Source organism: Procambarus clarkii, chromosome 60 (assembly GCF_040958095.1).
Source record: "Procambarus clarkii isolate CNS0578487 chromosome 60, FALCON_Pclarkii_2.0, whole genome shotgun sequence".
In the NCBI taxonomy this organism is placed as follows: Eukaryota; Metazoa; Arthropoda; class Malacostraca; order Decapoda; family Cambaridae; genus Procambarus; species Procambarus clarkii.
The window spans coordinates 28,899,469-28,917,457 of NC_091209.1; the positions used below are offsets into that span (position 1 = coordinate 28,899,469).

Here is a 17,989-nt window from a genome sequence, read left to right on the forward strand (position 1 = left end):
TCATAGTATTAACTTCACGACATTATAATAATAATAATAATAATAATAATAATAATAATAATAATAATAATAATAATAATAATAATTTTTATTTAGGTAAGGTACATACATAAAGAGATTTTACAAAGTTTGTTGGCTTAATAGATAGAGCTAGTACATACAATGCCTAAAGCCACTATTACGCAAAGCGTTTCGGGCAGGAAAAACATTAATGACTAAAGCTTAAAACTAATGGGTAAAAAGAATAAAATGTGTTGAGAACAAATAAAAATAGAGGTAAAAGAGGGGGGAACATTGTTGAAAAAGCAGCACAAAAACAATTACAAATTATTACAGAAAATTACATTCAAACAGCGTTGATTTGAAAAACAAAAAACAAAAACAAAAAACATACATGGGTTGACAACAGAGGGGTAAGCTAGGTAGGTTACAGGGTTAATTGTCTCCACAGTCGTGGAAACCATTTTCTTTTAAACTTATTCCTGAAGATATAGCAGAACTTTACACCTGACTAATTCAATTTACTCATCAATTTATTCTAATTTTCATCTAGTAGTTCATCTCAATATATTGTCGTTAAATAATTATTTAGTTTAAAGTAAAGTTTGGTCGGGTAAGGAAAATGACTAAATACCAATGCTATGGCAGGATCGCGAACTCCACTCGTGTCAACCCGCACTTCTAAATACAGGAACCATGTGTTGGAGAAATTTATACCCGTATATCCCATAGGGACCACTGTTTTGCATGCGTAATTTTATAACTTCATATATTAATTAAGGAATTGAATAGACTGGAAGGTTATTTGGCAATACCGTTTAATACAGAGAGGTGTATATCTTCATGTGATGGGTTGGGAGCTCCAATGAGGTTATTGGAACGGCTCAGGTCTTCTCCAGTGACCCAGTCTGTAGTGTAACAAGGCGGGTGGTTGCCTCAAGTGATTAGTATACCATAACAGTTCTTTTTATCCATACCTATAGTGATATAAAGACTTTGGCACGGTTATTAATACCAAGAAAATAATTTAGGAGGGAATACTCGCCGAGAGCAATACAGAGAGCTCAATAGAGGAGGGAGCGAAGACTGACTCGGCCGCCATGATGAGATCGCCTGCCCGGGATGAACGCCATATGGATGAGGACCTGCTAGATGAATTTGTAATACTATCGAGCGGACCAGATAGCGAAGAGGATGACGACTGGGTGGTACGTAGTTTGTAGTTTGGCTTGAGATGAAAATTGGGGGTTTAAATGGGGTTTGTTTGGCCAAAATGATGTAAAGTCGTCCCCAAGGGAGTTGTTGGGGCTATGGACGATCTTCAACCTTATTGACAAACTATTCAGTTAACCCAGTTGTACTCTCGCCCTCTTGCTGCCCTTCCCAGCCTTGCACCCAAGGCTTCCACAGCTGTTTTAGGACCGTGTAAGCCAGGAAATTGCCCATAATGGTGGAGTAGAGGGGAAGAAATAGGCGTTAGAGGTGCAGGGGTGATGTTGGACGGGGTCAACCATGATGGCGCCTCTGGCTCCTCTTAACCCACTCTTCTCTCACTCACTCAAGTCCCCTTTTCCCATCCTGTTTCTCTCCTTCCCCGGCCGGTGGAGTCGGCGGGAACCGATATTTGTGCCCTGCTGAGTCTGGCTTTGATAAATGAGGCGAGTGACTATGTCTCGACTTGGCCATATAGTCAAGGCCTTCAGAGGCACAATTGAGGCAAGCCGTAGGCCTAATGTGGGGAGGTGAGAGCCTAGGCTCCAGTGAATTGGTTTTAATTTAATTCCTGGATGTTGCATAAGGGGGGGGAGGGTGGTATTGGCATGTGTGTGTCGGGCATCCTGTCGTTGTCATCGCGAAGTTTTGCATTTTTTTTTTTTTTTTTTTTTTGCAAAATTTGTTTTGGAGGTGGGAAAAAATGATCAGCCCAGTTTTTGTTTAACTGGTTACTTAGTAGTATTGGATGTTACTTAGTACCTAATGTGATAGTGATTTGGGTCAGTGTTGTTTAGTTAGGGCAATTTTTTGCTTTAATTAGGGTAAATTTTGTTCTATTGATTTATTTTTTCTTGATAAATTTCTAGCCAGGTACCTGACCTAATTAGGACATTTGTACTGACTTGAAGATATCTACTACTGTGTACTGAGATCTTGTGTTGTATGGAACTCAGTAGCATGAAGTTAAAGGAAATTTTGAAGGTTAAAGATTGCATTGGAACTTTTATAGCTTTCATCAGAGTTTTATTAAAGTTTTTGAAGGTATTATATGGTACCAAGTGCTAATGTTTAGTCTATTTGATACTGTAATCTGTAGCCTCACATACTGCAGTCTCACTGGCATTAAGATTGATGTACTGTTATTTTTTTTTATTTTATGGTTGCATTTCTAGGTTCACCATGTATGCTATTCCTGGTTTAGCAAAATTTATATTTTGCACTTTATTCTGCTACACAAGTATCTTGTTTATTTTCCTTTTTAAGTGAAACTTGTTACTTTCTTCAAAAATCATTTTAGATAACATCATTTGGCATAGTTAAAACAGTTTCACATTCTAGTTTCTCTTAGATTCTATTACATGGTGCATGACCAATGGGTGAGAATTCTGATTTTTGGGCTGTTGAAAGATGTTCAGAGCAGGCACTTTCCTTGGTAAGAATGCCATTATTCCCATCATGGTACAGTAATGGCAAACCTACTAAAGTACCTGAGGCACAATGCCATTATTTGAGGTTGTGTAAATACCAGTTTTTCCTAATAGCACACTTGTCATTATAGTAATTTGCATAATGGTAACAGTTTGTCATTGGGCTAGTTTATATGAACCTACAGTTTCTTCTTATTGTATAGGCCTAATATTTTAGTTTTTAAATATTTTACCCCATAATGTGAATAAGGCTGCATTTGTGTGAATAGTATAGAGTAAATGAACAAAGGGTTGAGCTACTGTATTGCTTGTTCTTGAATGGCCCCTGGTGTTATAGAGGATTGGATGTTCTCCAGTTAGTACCCATAATAACACTGACTAATTTCCTGAGAGTTTTTATATTTTTTGGCATTCATATAAATTACTATTGACTTGTACGTTACCTTGGCGGCCTACTTTATTGCTAATTAACAACTAGCATCTTATTTATTCTTAAATATTTATTTATTCATTTATATATATACAAGAAGGTACATTGGGATTGTGTGGATACATAGCATAGTGATTATATTCTTGTAAATACCTTGTAAAATATTTAAATATTCTTGTAAAATACATAGAGATGGTATTCTTGGAATACCTTCTCTAATATCCTTGGAACTAAACAACACTCCTACAACCAGATAACACTCTCCAAGGATGGCCTTACACCGTCATCTGACTTAGAAATGGCGAATGAATTTAATAGCTTCTTTTCATCGATTGGTGCTAACCTTGCAAGTAAAATCCCACAGACTCGGAGACATATCAACACATATCTATCAGGCAGCTATCCAAACTCTCTTCTCCTTTCACCAGTCAGCCCGACATGTTGTGTCCATCATACACTCACTAAAAACCAAAGCTGGGAACATCAGTGAAATTCCATCCATTGTATACAAGAGTGCCTCCCATGCCCTTGTGCCATCTATAGCTCTGCTGTTCAACAAATCCCTTGAGTGTCATACCTTCCCTGATATCCTTAAAAAAGCAAGAGTAACGCCAGTTCATAAAGGAGGTAATCCGGCAGACATAAACAACTATAGACCAATATCGAACCTACCCATTCTATCAAAAATATTTGAAAAAATTATCTACAAACAGCTCTACTCCTATCTCGTAAAATTCGACATTCTTAGCCCCTGTCAGTTTGGCTTCCGCTCTCAAAAGAGTATCAACGATGCAATTATTAGTCTCCTTGATATAATTTACTCAGCCCTTGACAAAAATGAGTTTCCGATTGGACTCTTCATTGACCTGAGAAAGGCCTTTGATACTGTTAATCACGATTACCTCTTATGTAAACTCCATCATTACGGAATCCGAGGCCATGCACTGGACTATATCCAATCCTATCTTGGTGATAGACACCAATGTGTAGCCATCAATAATATAACCTCTCCCATTCTACCAATAACCGTTGGAGTGCCACAGGGCAGCATCTTGGGACCTCTTCTATTTCTTATATACATCAATGATCTGCCTAATGTCTCTAACATTCTGAAACCTATTTTGTTTGCTGATGATACTACCCTCATCTACTCCAACCCCAACCCACATACATTAAATGATATTAATAATGAACTAAAAAAAGTCCACTTATGGATGTCAACCAACAAACTAACACTTAACATAGAAAAGGCCTACTACATCCTATTTGGAAGCAAATCTACAAATGCAATTCAGCTTCAGATAGACAATGTAAACATTAGCAATAAAAATGATGGAAAGTTTCTTGGCCTATTCCTAGACAAGAGACTCAACTTCAGTACCCATATACAACACATAACTAAGAAAGTCTCTAAAACAGTTGGTATACTCTCCAAAATCAGATATTATGTACCTAACTGCTCTCATATCTCTATATTATGCACTAAACTATCCCTATCTCAACTATGGTATCTGTGCATGGGGTTCAACCACTGCAAACCACCTCAAGTCCATCACCCAGCATAAATCTGCTATCAGAATAATATCAAATTCTGCTTTCAGACAACACTCGGCCCCCTTGTTTAACTCCTTAAACATGCTAAACATAATCTCACTCCATAAATTCTCTTGTGTCAACTACATTTACAAAACCCAGTTCTTAAATGCAAATCCTGCTCTGAAACTCTTCCTGGACAGATGTAATAGGACCCATTATCACCACACCAGAAATAAATATCAATTTGATATCCCCAGAGTTAAACTTAATCTGTGTAAACACTATGCAAATAAAGGGACCCAGTTTATGGAACTCACTCCCTATTGAATTGAAAAGCTGTCCAACTTTTACATCATTCAAAATCAATACTAAAAAGTACCTAATTTCATCTTCATAGTTTTTCACTTTTTGCCTTAAAATTGCACTGTATCTATTGCTACCCAATCTCCCAACCTTTATGTTCCCAATTTGAACATCTTTACCACTGTGATCATTGCTGTCTTATATGTGTTGTCAATCTGCTGTATGGTGTCTATTAATCTTGTTTAAATTACTAATCAAGCTGTCACTGTAATCAATCAGAGCTTTAATATAACAATGTTGCTTTAATATACTTACTAAGCTCTCTCATCTCATTTTTCTCTTGCAATGTATCTTTATCATTTATCAATTCTGATAGAAATTACCTACTTAAAATTATCTGTTAGATTAAGGACCTGCCCGAAACGCTGCGTGTACTAGTGGCTTTACAAGAGAGTAAATTCTGTACTATCCAATGTATTCTCACAAACCCAATGTACCTTGTATGTATATATATAAATAAATAAAAACCACTAGTACGCGCAGTGTTTCGGGCAGGTCCTTATTCTAAGAAAATTTTAAGTAGGTAAGTAAATTATTAAGGTTTTGATTATAAAATTTGTTGCCTAGCTTAAACTTTGACTCCTAAATAGTCATCCAATTTGCAAATAAAGCTCATTTATTCTAATAATTGACTTCATATCTAGCAGTGTAACACTTTGGCTAATATAGTGTCCAATTTAAAATCTTATTTAACTAAACACCCAACCTCATTACCTAACATAATAATATCTTGCATATATAATAAAAATACAACCCTTAACCATCGCACTCTACATCATGATCTTCAAGTAAATGCAACTAGTACAATGCAGTTGGAGTATGAAGTACATATGTTATTGGTATATAGTTAATGTGGTTATAGCATGCACAGTAAGAAGAGAGTTTAGGCCAATGTTTCACTTGCATATTTGAGAAAAGCTATAGGCCTAAGAAGGTTTTTATATTACGTTATGTAGCTGTACTCTTAGATTAAGTATTGAAGACTATATTAATGAACAGTACTTGATTTATTGATAGCTTTCTCTAATTAGTTTGAAATTCTTTAGTGTGGTTGGCTCTTAATATCCTTCATGACAAAATAAGAATAGGTATAAATGTTTCGCAGTACATGGTAAGAAAAAATGCTTTTCACTAATTAGAATCAATTTGTTTACAATGTGGATAGTTTATATTGGGCATAGCCATTATATGTTATGAAGGTGAAACCGACAGTTAATATTTGTTGGAGATATAACATGTAGGTACATATGCCTACTCAAACCTGTGGTTGCAGGTGACAAGTCAAAAGTGCCTATTTAACCATTGCTCTTCATTACAATCTTGAGGTTATCTTGAGATGATTTCGGGGCTTTAGTGTCCCCGCGGCCCGGTCCTCGACCAGGCCTCCACCCCCAGGAAGCAGCCCGTGACAGCTGACTAACACCCAGGTACCTAATTTACTGCTAGGTAGCAGGGGCATAGGGTGAAAGAAACTCTGCCCATTGTTTCTCGCCGGCGCCTGGGATCGAACCCAGGACCACAGGATCACAAGTCCCGCTTGCTGTCCGCTCGGCCGACCGGCTCCTTGATATAATTACTTATAATTACAAGGATATAATTACTTATAATTACAAGGATATAATTACTATACCATTACAAAATGTGGAAAGATCTTTTAGTTTTAGCCTGCTGTATTTCATGTACAGGATATTTAACAAAAATTTTAGGCATTATGAACATTTTAATTTATAATGGTTCTACAATAAAGTACTAGGCCCTGTATATGAGAAATTCATAAGTGTAGTTAGGTACTATTACTGGTATGTAAAACAAATATTTGCTTAAGTGAAAGGCAATTAAATATAATTCAGTGAGATGCTTAAAATAAAATATATTGTGATTAATGGTAGGACAATTGAGTTTAGTTCCATATGTAAATTGTGTAATTAATTCACAGTACTTTGCAATATGAAGACTTGTGCAGATGGAGAAAAAGTCTAGATGACACAAATGAGTAAAACCTGTTCTGTAGTTTGGAGTGTACTAGCACAACCCGTCCTCAGACCTACCTTGTCATGATTTTCGGGCTTCGAGTCCCCACGGCTCGGTCCTCAGCCAGGCCTCCTGGTTGCTGGACTGGTCAACCAGGCTGCTGGATGCAACTGCTCGCAGTCTGATGTATCAATCACAGCCTTGTTGATCAGGCATCCTTTGGAGGTGTTTGCTGGACTGGTCAACCAGGCTGCTGGATGCAACTGCTCGCAGTCTGATGTATCAATCACAGCCTTGTTGATCGGGCACCTTTTGGAGGCGTTTATCAAGTTCTCTTGAACACTGTGAGGGTCGGCCAGATATGCCCCTTGTGTGTGTTGGAAGCATGTCAAACAGTCTCAGACCTCTGATGTTGAAAAAGTTCTCTCAAGTCCATTCCATCCAGCGGTTGATCCCAAAGACGCATTCGTCAATTTTGAACATGCTGTTCATTCACAATAGAAATTTTCTCAAATATAATTGAATATTGTTAGAATATAACATTGTGTATATTTAGGCATTGGTTAGGTTAGGTGTTTAGGCTCTGTTGTCAATTACTTGTATTTGTAATACAGTATGCTGGGGCCAGATTCAGGAAGGTACTTACGAAGGTTTTCCTTTTAGCTAAGAACGTTTTCCTTCTTAGCGCCTTCGTGGCGGCTACGTCGGTATTCAGGTAGCTACACTAAGTGGAAAAACATTCGTAAGTTCATTCCGGGATTTGTGTGGTTTCGACCACTCGTAGCTTTACGTAAACTGGATATGTCATTTTTTCTCTACTACATAACACTGGGATCGATTTATGATATTGGAACATGACCAAAATATTATAGCTGGTGAATCTAGTGAAGGAGTCCTTCGTGTTAGTTATATATGCATTCTCTGCTTGAAACTTAAAGTAAATATGTGTTTGATGATAGTAGAATTAGTTTTATAATAGCAAGGTATTATACCAGTAGTTATTAAGTAAATAAACACTGGTGAACATGAAAAATGAGAGAAGGTGATGAGCCCTGCCTGATGGGATCATTTACTATCACCAAATGCCCCTGTTCACCTAGTAGTAAGGGTGTACCTTAGCTATACATACCCATTTCTAATTTATTTAGTTTGGTTTTATTTTGAAATTAAATCTGGGTGAGACATAAAATAAAAATATGCTGCACAAATGATGTTAGGTAAGGAGAAGGGTAAAAATGTCAAAAACTTTATTCATTGAATACTTAAAGCTATAATTATGACTATATAGATTATTAAAAAAGAGAGAGGGAAGTAGGGGTCCAAGACCTCTTCTTGTTATACAATTTGGGTGTGGAACAAGTAATTATCAAAAGAAGGCACCATGCCGGGAAGGCTATGTAGCAGTAAGGCAGTGAGGTGAGGCAGCTACTTATTTGAGAAATGCTTATTTTATTTACCTTATAAGCTGAGGCAAGTTATTTTATTTGAGGAATACTCAGCTGATTCCTCTACATTTAGCATGGAACAAATTTGTGTCCAAGACCACTTCCTGTTACTCAATTTGGCTGTGTGTAACCAAACTAGAAGTGCTCTACAAATCAAGGGACCCAGAATGTGGAATGACCTCCCGAATCATGTCAAAGGCTGTACCCCTCTCAACCAGTTGTAAGAGTTAAACCAAGTACTGCCTAATTAACTTCATGTAACCTAACTTGCCTCCTAAATGTCAACCCATGTCTTGCTATTTTTAAACAATGCTGTTCACCAACATGTGCAATTGCTGATTTATGCTGTGTTAACCCCCCTTTTTGTATTTTTTATTCATTCTTTCAACACAATTTATACCTAATCCCGATTACTATTAAGTTTTAGTCTGGGTTTTTTCCCCCACACCTTGCCCGAAATGCTATGAGTATTAATGGCTTTAGGTATTGTATGTACTAGCTCTGTCTATAAATCCAACATTATGTTTGTAAATCAACTGTATGTACTTTTCCTGAATAAAATGTATTTATTATTTATTTTTTAATCAGTAAGTATTAAAAGAAGGCACCAAGCTGGGAAGGCTATGTAGCACCATTGTGTGTAACAATAAACCAAATTTTTTTTAACAAATAATGCACCTGTATGGTAAAACAAATCCTGTCAGCTGTAAAAATATTGATGCAGTTATTTAAATGAAAAATATAATGAAAGAAATGTTACTGGTTTATTTTTATCCTATCTTTTTGTACTGTACAGTATATCCAAGGAAGTGAAAAACTGAGACATAATGCACAATTTAATGAATGATTAGCATGGATTAGCAATTCAAAAGAAATATGACTACATATCAACATGAGATCTTAATGATCCATGGTCAACATGATTTAATAAGGATAATACAGTACTGAATTTTTAATAATACAAACTATAATTTAAAATCTTTATTACTGATTTTCTTTTATTAAGAAGATTAGGTATACACAGCAATGTACTACTACCCTATTCTATATGGAATATTACAGTGTAGATAAAAAACTAGTTATAAATTTATCTAATACTCCCATCTCATTGGATGGTTAGACATACTGTACATGGAATCAATTTAGAAAATACCAGCCTTAATGCAAAAAACAAATCAACTCTGACTAAACAACTCTAAGCAATTTTCACAAGAGGTAAGCACTGAATCATGGTAACATTATATTATAATTACTCTTACCAGTTTCTACCAGACAATGTATTTTTAAACATGTTTAGGTATACACAGCAATGTGCTGCTTCCCTATTCTGTATAAAGGACCACACAGTGTAGATCAAAAACCAGCTACAAGCTCATCCAACATCCTCACCTCACAGGATGGCCAGTCGTACATGGAATTAGGAGAGAACAAAATACTTAATGCTGGTCTATTAGCCCCCACTGACAAAATCTGGGTGCAGCACAAGAATATCTTCCAATATTCCTGAGTGTATGAAGTAATTACTGAGCTTAAAATACCTCATACCATTTGGTATGAAGTCACTGATAACAGGACAATCACAGATATAGTGTTGGAGAGTATGTTCTCTCAAGTAGGACTGAAAACAGTTTTTTTTTTTCCACCAAGAGGGCTATAAACCCATGGAACCGCCTACCCGCTGAAGCCGTAAATGCCAAATTCCAGCTAAAAAATATCATTAAGACAATTGGCGGGCCCTTTAACAAGCCACCGGCTTTCTGTCCTCTTCGAGGCCACTAGATAGTTAGTGGCCCTTGGGTAAATTCAGTAAATATATACAATAATTGTCAGCGCATCTTCCGAGCAACAAGGACAGCTACACAGTATCTCTTAGAATTACGTAGGTAAACAACAAATGTAACATATTTGTTTACTACAATGTCGGTGCTGGCTGTAGAAGTTGAAAAAACATTGTTTTACTTCGAATTATACTAATTTTATAAGAAAATTCGAAGTAAATAGGAGGCAGTAGAGCTCCGATAAACGAGCGCTAAATCTTCAATATGAAGAATGTTGCTGCTCTCTGATTGGCCAAACGAAACACAGTAGTGACCTCTATCGGCACGCAGGTGAACCAACAATTTTCTTCCTAAGTGGACGTTATTGAATTGCACCTAAGCATCTTCTTAGGGCACACTTAGGAACCTTTGTAGCAAACCCACTTACGAAGAAATACACAGAGCTTCCTGGATCTAGGTCCTGGAGTTCATGCTGCTGGTGAAATTGCCGACCTAGAGAGTGTGCAGAGATGATCCTTTCCTGCTAGAATCCACTCGGTAAAACATCTAAACTCTTGGAACCGACTAAAGAGCTTAAATCTGTGTTCTCTTGAGAGCAGGCGGGGGAGATACATAATTTACACATGGAAAATAGTAAGAGGGGCTGGTCCAAAACCCCTGCACAAAGAAATAACATTACACGAGACTAGAAGGCATGGCAGGATGTGCAGAATACCCCCGTTGAAAAGCAGAGGTACAATAGTCCTCCGAGAGAGTGAGAACGCTATCAACATCAAAGGCCTGAGACTGTTCAACACACTTCCACTACACATAAGGGGCATAACTGGCCAACCCCGCACAGTGTTCGAGAGAGTGAGAGAGAACTTGATAAATGCCTCGAAAGGATACCTGATCAACCAGGCTGTGACTCGTATGTCAGGCTGTGAACAGCCGTGTCCAACAGTCTCGCTGACCAATCGAGCAAAGAGGAGGCCTGGTTGACGAGTGGGCAGTGGGGTTGCTGAGCCCCAAAATAATCTTATCCCAAGGTAAGTATGTAGATAAAGCATTTACAGTTTCGTGGTTTGGACAAAAGTAGTCGGCTACTTGTTCTGGAAGTGTTCGGACATCATCAGTTGTGCATCGTGTGTAAACCGTTTTTCATTCGTAAATGGGATTTGGTGGGTGCATGGAATGGACTTTAGCCTTTGTTTAGGAGAATGGGTTGACCAGCAGTATTGGAAGCCAGATCCAATTCTGAATGAGTGGTGTTCATTGTCATCCTGTTGTGGTTTAGTTTAGTATTGTTCATGGAAAAAGGAATTGTTTAAAGTTAAAGATGCCTGTACCTGGGACTTTAGGTCAGGTATTCTCATACTTTAGGAATATTCTGGAGTTTACTATCCTAGAGTCCTGGTCCTTGGCTTACCTTGAGGTGCTTCCGGGGCTTAGCGTCCCCGCGGCCCGGTCGTCGACCAGGCCTCCTGGTTGCTGGACTGATCAACCAGGCTGTTGGACGCGGCTGCTCGCAGCCTGACGTATGAGTCACAGCCTGGTTGATCAGGTATCCTTTGGAGGTGCTTATCCAGTTCTCTCTTGAACACTGTGAGGGGTCGGCCAGTTATGCCCCTTATGTGTAGTGGAAGTGTGTTGAACAGTCTCGGACCTCTGATGTTGATAGAGTTCTCTCTGAGTACCAGTTGCACCTCTGTTTTTCAACGGGGGTATTCTGCACATCCTGCCATGTCATCTGGTCTCGTGTGATGTTATTTCTGTGTGCAGGTTTGGGACCAGCCCCTCTAATATTTTCCACGTGTAAATTATTATGTACCTCCCGCGTGCGCTCAAGGGAGTACAGTTTTAGGCTCTTTAGTCGGTCCCAATAGTTTAGATGTTTTACTGAGTGGATTCTAGCAGTAAAGGATCTCTGCACGCTCTCCAGGTCAGCAATTTCTCCAGCTTTGAAAGGTGCTGTCATTGTGCAGCAGTACTCCACTCTAGAGAGCACAAGCGTTTTGAAAATTATCATCATCGGTATAGCATCTCTTGTGTGAAATGTTCTTGTTATCCAACCTGTCATTTTTCTTGCAGTTGTGACGGCTACTTTATTGTGTTCTTTAAAGGTAAGGTCTTCCGACATGAGTACACCCAGATCCTTTACATTGCCTTTTCGTTCTATGTTATGATCTGCCTGAGTTTTGTACGTGGTTTCCGTTTTTATATTTTCATTTTTTCCATAGCACATGAGCTGGAACTTATCTTTGTTAAACACCGTATTATTTTCTGTAGCCCATAGAAAGACCTGATCTACATCTGACTGGAGGTTCGCCATGTCCTCTATGTTGCCTACTCTCATGAAGATCCTAGTGTCATCTGCAAAGGATGATACAGTGCTATAGGTTGTGTTCTTGTCTATGTCCGATATAGTTTGTATAGTTCCATTTATCTTTTAAATCTTAACAGGCCAGATTCAGAAATTAAACACCTTGGTTCTCCTTTTGGTATGTGGTAGTTCGAAATAAAAATATTGTTAGTTTGCCAGAAAGGTGTGGAAAAAATGATAGTGTGTTTTGGTCCTCGGCTGAGTCTTCGTCACCATTGATAGTTCACTTAACTTCCATAAAATAGGAAAGTTTAGACATAAATTGGTTCTCTTATTTGAATGGCCATCATCATCGAAGGTTTGTGATTCATAATCATACTTCACAATAAAAGGCTGCTGCTGCTATTGTTGTAAATGCAATTGAACAAATTAAGATTTAATAAGCACAAAACTTTTCAAATAGTCATAATTGCCATTCTCTCCTTGGACACGCACCCCACCACTCACATTCTCTTCCCAGCCAATGTGCACAGATCCCATAAACTAGCTACACACATGAACAAACTGTGCAAGTTTGCATGCATGTACTCACTGGACATATGCATGCACACTAAAATGTAAATTTTGACGTGCTCACACTTAAATGTACATGCTCGCTGAAATACCTTCACTCACACAGTTGAGTTGTAAAGCTTGTTCTTAAATTAAGATAAAGCAACTTGCATACTCCAAGCACCTGTTTCGTGATTGCAGCCACTACTACTATGAGGCTGGGCTCGGGAAGTAGAAGGACTCCCAAGACCCTCTCCAGGCAGAGTAAAAAAAAATTACGAACCTATAGCACTATCAACACACATCATAAAATCTTGGAAAGTGCGCTAAGAAGTAAGATCACAAAATACAAGGAATCACAGCATCTCCATAACCCTAGACAACATGGTTTCAGAACAGGGTGCTCTTGCCTGTTACAGTTGCTGGACCACTATGACATGGCCTTAGATGCCATGGAAGACAATTAAAACGCTGATGTAATTTATACGGATTTTGCAAAAGTCTGACAGATGTAAGCATGGTGTTATTGCACACAAAATGCGTTCCAAAGGAATTACCAGTGAAATGGGCAGATTACAATTATGTAATCCATCTGGATGTTCTGACAACAGAACCCAATTTGTAATAGTCAACAACATAAAATCCGTACCATGAACTGTGAAGAGCTCAGTTCCCCAGGGTACTGTGCTTGCTCCAGTACTTTTTCTCCTCCCCATATTGGACATAGACAAGGACACAATCTATAGTACTGTATCATCCATTCCAGATGACACTAGGATTTTTAAGAGAAATCAACATAGAGGACACAGCAAACCTCCAATCATATGTAAATCGGTCTTTCAATGGGCCACAGAAAATACAGTAATATATAGTATTTAATGCAGGTAAGTTCTAGCTCCTGCACTACGAAAAAAAAAATATATAAAAAGATGTACAAAACGCAGTCAAAGCATAACATAGAACTAAAATGCAGTGTTAAGGATTTGGGTGTACAGGTACTCATGTTGGAAGAGTTTACCTATAACCCATAAGTTGCAAAATATGTACTCAGAGGCGATGGGAGTAACCTGCACCGCAATGTGCTCATTGTACATCAAAATAAAAAATCAATTAGCGATTGAAGGGTCCCACGCACGATTTAAATGCCTCGCAGCTACACAGGGTTCACATTAGCTTCCTCGGGACTCTTGTAAACAGATGCCATTTAAAAAAAAAAATTGGGGTAACATTCTCGGGTGCAAGAGCCTCACAGTACTTAATGAGCAACCAAGGTCTCCGTGGTGTAGTGGTAAGACACTCGCCTGGCGTTCCGCGAGCGCTATGTCATGGGTTCGTATCCTGGCCGGGGAGGATTTACTGGGCGCAATTCCTTAACTGTAGCCTCTGTTTAACGCAACAGTAAAATGTGTACTTGAATGAAAAAACGATTCTTTGCGGCAGGGGATCGTATTCCAGGGACCTGCCCGAAACGCTACGCGTACTAGTGGCTGTACAAGATTGTAACAACTCTTGTATATATTTAAAAAAAAAAAAAAGGCTGGCGATGCAGTATGAGCTAACAGCATTGCCGTTCAGCTTGTGACAACAGCATCGCTTAAAAATGTCAAAATATACATGTAGCTGCTATTATTTAGCAATGATAGTATTACAGAAGACCCCTGACTGATAAAAATGACCAGGATTCTGATAATAGCAGGATTGCGGTGATAATTAGTGCTGTGTGTAGTATGGTGGGAGGAGTAATGCTGAAGGCAGGAGGGAAGTATCTTCATTTACTGACTGTGTGGCCACCTTTTATTGTCTGCCTTCACCATACCAGCTTAGTGAACTTAGCTTAGTAATGTAGTAATGTAGTAATAATAACTAAGCACAAATAGCTTAGTTATTCGCTATGGTGAACACAAATGTAGATACTTAAATATAAAAGGAGTATGTTGGGAAGAGCCATTTTTTGGTGAGGGAGGTGGCATCATCTGCATGACTTGTCATGCTGCGTAAGGGTGGCCACTATGCTGTTTGGACACCATCATCAGCTTAGTTGTACAGTTATGGTGAATAAATTATCTAGATACGTGTATATAATGTGTATAGTATAATACCACCACAAACAGTATGGTTGGAGGAATTTTAGTGCATCTGGCCTTGAACGAGTGAGGCAGCATCAGTTGACTGTGTGTGGCACGACCTCTGTTATTGTCTGAACTCACCATAACAGCTGGTACAGTTATGGGGGGAACAAAAAGTGTAGATACTTATAATGTTTGTATGTGTATAGTGAATAAAAGCAAAAACAGTATGATGGGAGGAGTGGTGTTGGCAAGTGAGGAGTTGATGTGGGAGGGAAGGAGGTGGCATTTGCTAGCTAGTGTGTGGCAGCCAATCATCTTTATGACCTGCCATACCAACTTGGTGTATCGTTATGGCGAACAAAACATGCAGATACTTGTATATGACCTGTGTGTGTAGTGTAATTACAGCAAAAATTTTTGTTTTATGAATCAATTCAATAATTATAGTGATTCAATAATAATTGAATCGCTAATATGCACCTCATACTTTTGAGTATAGTGATGCTTCACACATTTTATTATGTAGATATATCACACTAGGTGAACTGATGTTACGTGAACTTCGTCCCCTGAGGATGAAAGTGTTAAGCCACAGAGCTGAAAATGTGTTAACAAGGTGGATATGTTTTTTTCATTGTTTTATTTTGCAATTTATTGCCATTAATGGTAGGCCTACTTCATTAGAATTTTTTTCATGTGCTTTCCATTTATAATGGCTGGGTGTATTGTATTTGGAAATGTGGGTATTATTAAGCTGTAGTACATTTTGTAGATATTTCTTGTAAATATACTGGGCTTGCTGCATTTTGCTCAGAACATTAAATTCTCAGTCCCTTAGCTATTTTAAATTCAGTTTTCATTCTAGTAAAAAATTCTGAGCTAATAATACCTGCCTGATACCTGCTTAATGGGGTTCTGGGAGTTGTTCTACTCCTCAAGCCCGGCCCGAGGCCAGGCTTGAGTTGTGAAAGCTCGGTCCAAAAGGCTGTTGCTTGGAGTGGTCAGCAGGCTGCTCTAAGCTAGCAGGCCCACATGCTAGCAGCATTGTATGTGGCATACTAGCAGCCCCACATATCCAGAACAGCCCAGTTGGTCCAACACTTCATGAGAAAACTAGATAGTTTTCTCATGAAGATGTCCACAATTGTTCCGGCAGTATTTCTTATACTGTACAGTACTCACTGGGAGGATGTTGAACAACCATGGACATCTCTGATGTTTATACAGTGTTCTCTGATTGTGCTTATGGCACCCCTGCTCTTCACTGGTTCTATTATGCATTTTCTTCCATATCGTTCATTCAAGTAAGTTATTTTACTGTGTAGATTTGGGACCTGGCCCTCCAGTATCTCTCGTCTCCTTTCTAGCAAGTACATTTGGAGAGTTTTGAAACGATCCCAATAATTTGGGTGCTTTATCACATCTATGTATGTCATGTATGTTCTCTGAACTCCCTCTAATTCAGTACTCTCTCCTGCTCTGAAGAGGGAAGCGAGTACTGAGCAATACCCAAGATGGGACAGCACAAGTGATTTGAATAGTACTACCATTGTGATGGAATCCCTGAATTGATAATAAAAAGTTGATTATTGATAACTGAAAGTTAGAAATATGCTAGTGCGGTTAACTATCCAGCAGTTGTCATGTTTGTTCGTTCCTAATTACAGTATTGTATAAACATTAAGGTCAGCAACTTTAGGGTAAAACAAAAAGGTAATGTAATTGCCCTTGTAGAAAGGGTTTTTTTGTTTCATTAGTGTGGATTTAACCTCACCCTCTTTCCTCAGATGGTGACAAGAGAGACCATCACCACCTCCTTCATGGAGGAGGAGGAGGAGGAGGTGGTGGTGGGTGGAGCAGCTGGGAGCATACATAACACATTGCTGTCGTCGGCTGCAGCCTGTGCCACTGCCACTACACTGGACCGTAGTCCTGCCTCGCCACATCATACTCAACCGCATTTTGATCCTGATACTCGTTCACGGCTAGAAGCCTTTAGAAGCCTTTCACCTTTAGAAGCTGCAGGTCAGTCACCACAAATGTCTGATTTTAGATTTTGTTGCTGTACTTAAAAAAAAAAAATTAAAATCCTACTAGGTATGTAATGAAGTAGGAAACTTCATGTTAGTGTCTGAACCTTAATAATGTTCATCTTAAACTGAAATATTGATTACAATACTTTAGATCTTGAATAAAACAAACAAGGACATTTTTGTCAAATATAAGTGGCAAGTGACAGTTGATAGCCTAAAATATGCTTCAGCAGCCAAATTTGCCTCCATCACATTTCCAAAATTGAAAACTTATTAATCTTAAATATGAATTTACGGTAAAGTAGTAATTCTTTCCAGGTGACATTTTACAAGGGTGAGGGTTTGTCTTGTACTGGTGACAGCTTAGTATATTAAATTGATTATTATATCATCCATGGTAATAATTTATCAATTTTGTATTTCACCTGGATGCTGAGATGCTCCTTGTGGTGGATAAAGCTTAAAGTACCTATCTGCATTATTAAAAAAAATTTAATTTTATATTAGAATATTTTGGTAGCTGTCTTTCTTTTAAACGTATTTTGTTGAAAATGACAAAGTTTTAGATTTATGGTTCTGACAAGAATCTTCTGGATATTCCTTGTTTTTCTTCACTGAAGCAGGAAGTTGAAAAATTAACTTTCCAAGGTTCTTTTTTTTACTTTTTATTTGGGTCTGACGCCTAGTGATGCATTTCGTACTCGACTCACATTCTCGGACAAATTCTACTGTGCTTAGCACCTGGTTATATTCTCTTATGGTTAGGTGACATGGATGAATGACATTACATGGGAGATATTAATAAGGTATTAAATGTATCAACATAATGTGACATGTTTGCAGCTTATGTTCTGGCTGCTTAAGTTCC

The 17,989-nt window shown here is 38.3% G+C and overlaps 1 protein-coding gene across 1 annotated transcript in view; it reads left to right on the top strand.

The window, feature by feature from the left end:
- The first annotated feature begins 889 nt into the window (after nt 1-889).
- The window catches only part of LOC123767775 (uncharacterized), a 65,379-nt gene continuing 48,279 nt past the window's right edge, over nt 890-17,989 (top strand). Inside the window, exons 1-2 of the mRNA XM_045757822.2 lie at nt 890-1,208; nt 16,876-17,113. Of these exons, the coding sequence (XP_045613778.2) occupies nt 1,101-1,208; nt 16,876-17,113 (346 nt within the window). The 5' untranslated portion in view covers nt 890-1,100. The remainder of the gene's footprint in view (nt 1,209-16,875; nt 17,114-17,989) is intronic.